The 2277-nt window shown below is 47.1% G+C and overlaps 1 protein-coding gene across 2 annotated transcripts; it reads left to right on the plus strand.

The window, feature by feature from the left end:
- The first annotated feature begins 487 nt into the window (after nucleotides 1-487).
- On the plus strand, nucleotides 488-1443 carry LOC131225598 (leucine-rich repeat extensin-like protein 3). Of its 2 annotated transcripts, XM_058221151.1 has the most exons (2): nucleotides 488-806; nucleotides 843-1443. In XM_058221151.1, exons 1-2 carry the CDS (start codon nucleotides 557-559, stop codon nucleotides 1127-1129), a joined length of 537 nt encoding a protein of 178 aa, XP_058077134.1. In that variant the 5' UTR covers nucleotides 488-556; the 3' UTR covers nucleotides 1130-1443. The 2 variants fall into 2 exon arrangements, with proteins under 2 accessions (XP_058077134.1, XP_058077133.1); XM_058221150.1 differs by having other exon boundaries at nucleotides 488-1443.
- Nucleotides 1444-2277: the final 834 nt, after the last annotated feature.

Consider the following 2277-nt stretch of genomic DNA (forward strand, 5'->3'; position numbering starts at 1 on the left):
CTGCCAAAATGGTTGGACGGTGTGGATTTAAGGAACATAGTCACCGTGAGCCTCACAGTCAGGATCCCACCCACCTCGGTGGATCCCCGGATCCACCGAAGCCGCCCCTAGAAAAAGATCCAGTTCCCGGACTGATAGACATTCTTGATTGTTTCATCTCAACCGTCCAATGAAAGTCCATCAACCATGATACCAATATACTGAAATTCTATGAATAGGACTCACTTAAGGTGGATCCCACAATTTGGACAGTTTACTCGAATTAGATGCACGCAACCTGGAATCTCCAATTGCACGTGTATGAATAGATAAACTCCGCCAGAGCATCCACTCCTACACGTATTACTACGCTGGCATCGCTCTAAGCCACCGATGAACTGAAAAGGAAGTAAAAGAGGTAAAAGCCGAATGACGCGAGTCATTCCATCATATACTCCTTACCCAACTCTCTCTCTCTCTCTCTCTCACTCCCAACACCTCATCTCTCTCTCTCTCCCTCTCCCATTCATTCACAACCCTCTCATTGCCAGCCTCTCTCTCTCTCTCTCTCTGTGAAATGGCCGTACTTCTCAAAATTCCCCAACTCCTCTTCTCCGCATTCCTGTTCGTCTTGCTTTTTCGATCGTCTTCTTCATCCACAGTCATCAAAGACGAGATTCTGTACAACTCGCCTCCACCAATTGGGGTAGCCTGCACAATGTGCTCCTCCTGCGACAACCCATGCCACCCCATCACATCTCCTCCACCACCTTCCCCTCCTCCGCCCACCCCATCTCCTCCGCCTTCGTCGATGTCGTCCGAATGCCCTCCGCCGCCGTCACCGCCCAGTTCCGAGTCACCACCCAGTTCCGAGTCACCGCCCAGTTCCGGCACCTACTACTACTCTCCGCCCCCACCCTCCAGTACCTACCTCTACGCCTCCCCTCCGCCTCCCGCCACCACCACCGCAATCTATCCTCCGCCCAAGTACAATAACTTCCCTGCGCCGCCCCCTCCCAACCCCATCTTCCCTTTCTTCCCTTTTTACTTTTATAGCCCTCCGCCCGCGCCTGGCTCCTATTCCGACTCTGTTCGCTTGAGGCCTTTTCCGTCTTTTTCTCTCTTTCTTCTCTTCCTATGTTTTTTCTAATAAGATGGTGACGCGAGTTTAGCAGATTTGCAGAGACGGCTTCGAATTGTCTGAATTTCCGAAAATGCCCATCCGGATCTGCTGAAGGAGAGGCGCGTCTCGGGTACGGGTTTCGTTCCGAAAGGTAGGAACGAAGGCACGGCATCAAGTGAAATTCGAAGCCCTTCTCTCCGTTGGGAACTGATCTGTAATTTTCAGGTGTATTTTGGTATTTTATTTTAATAAATAAATGAAATTTAGCAATTTTTAATTATATAAATAAAGTTGCATTAGAGATATGAGAACATGAATCCATGACAGACTGTTTTCTCTGTGATTTTTCGATTGCATGATTACATTCCCTTTTTATATTGAAAAGCTTTGAGGTTTGGGTCTTTCTAGAGATTCTGAGTCGGAATCCGATTCGCTGAGTTAGTGATGAATCGGAGACGGGCAAAAGAAGAAATGAAAAGTAAAAAAGAAATGATAGAGAAAGAGAATGGGATTTGACCTTTTTTAGCACATGGGGAGCAGACTCCATTCCTGGTTGATGAAAGCCATCCATTCCCATTCATTCATGCGTGCGTACTTACATCGCATGGGCTTGCGGCACGAATTTTCATGGAAGGCACTAACTCCGAGTCGGTGATCACTCGCACGAGTGGGTTTAACACGTGTGACAATGCAGCATGTGATTATTGGATCTGGGATGTTGGTCTGGTCGGACATGCTCCACGTGTGCTGTGACGGAAAAATCAGGTCCGTTGGTCATCGTATGGGCTGCGTGTGGGCTTTTTATTTGGATCAGCCAATTTTGCATACGCATGTTGTCAGGTTAGACCAGACTCCTGATCTAGGACGCGGATTAACTACTGAAATCGACAGTAGCGAGCCTCAATACTGAAGTGACGTCACCATGTTAGTGGGGCCCACCATAATGTATGTGTTGTATCCACACTGTCATCCATTTGGAGAGATCATTTTATGGTACGAGGTTAAAAATGGTGCAAATCCAAAGCCCAAGTGGACCCATCACAGATAACAGTGGGGATTGAATGCCTGCCATTAAAAACTTCTTTGGGCCACAGAAGTTTTTGATCAAAGATGATATTTGTGTTTTCCCTTATTTCATGTCTGTATTAACTTATACGCAGGTTAGATATCAAATA

Source organism: Magnolia sinica, chromosome 14 (genome assembly GCF_029962835.1).
Source record: "Magnolia sinica isolate HGM2019 chromosome 14, MsV1, whole genome shotgun sequence".
In the NCBI taxonomy this organism is placed as follows: domain Eukaryota; kingdom Viridiplantae; phylum Streptophyta; class Magnoliopsida; order Magnoliales; family Magnoliaceae; genus Magnolia; species Magnolia sinica.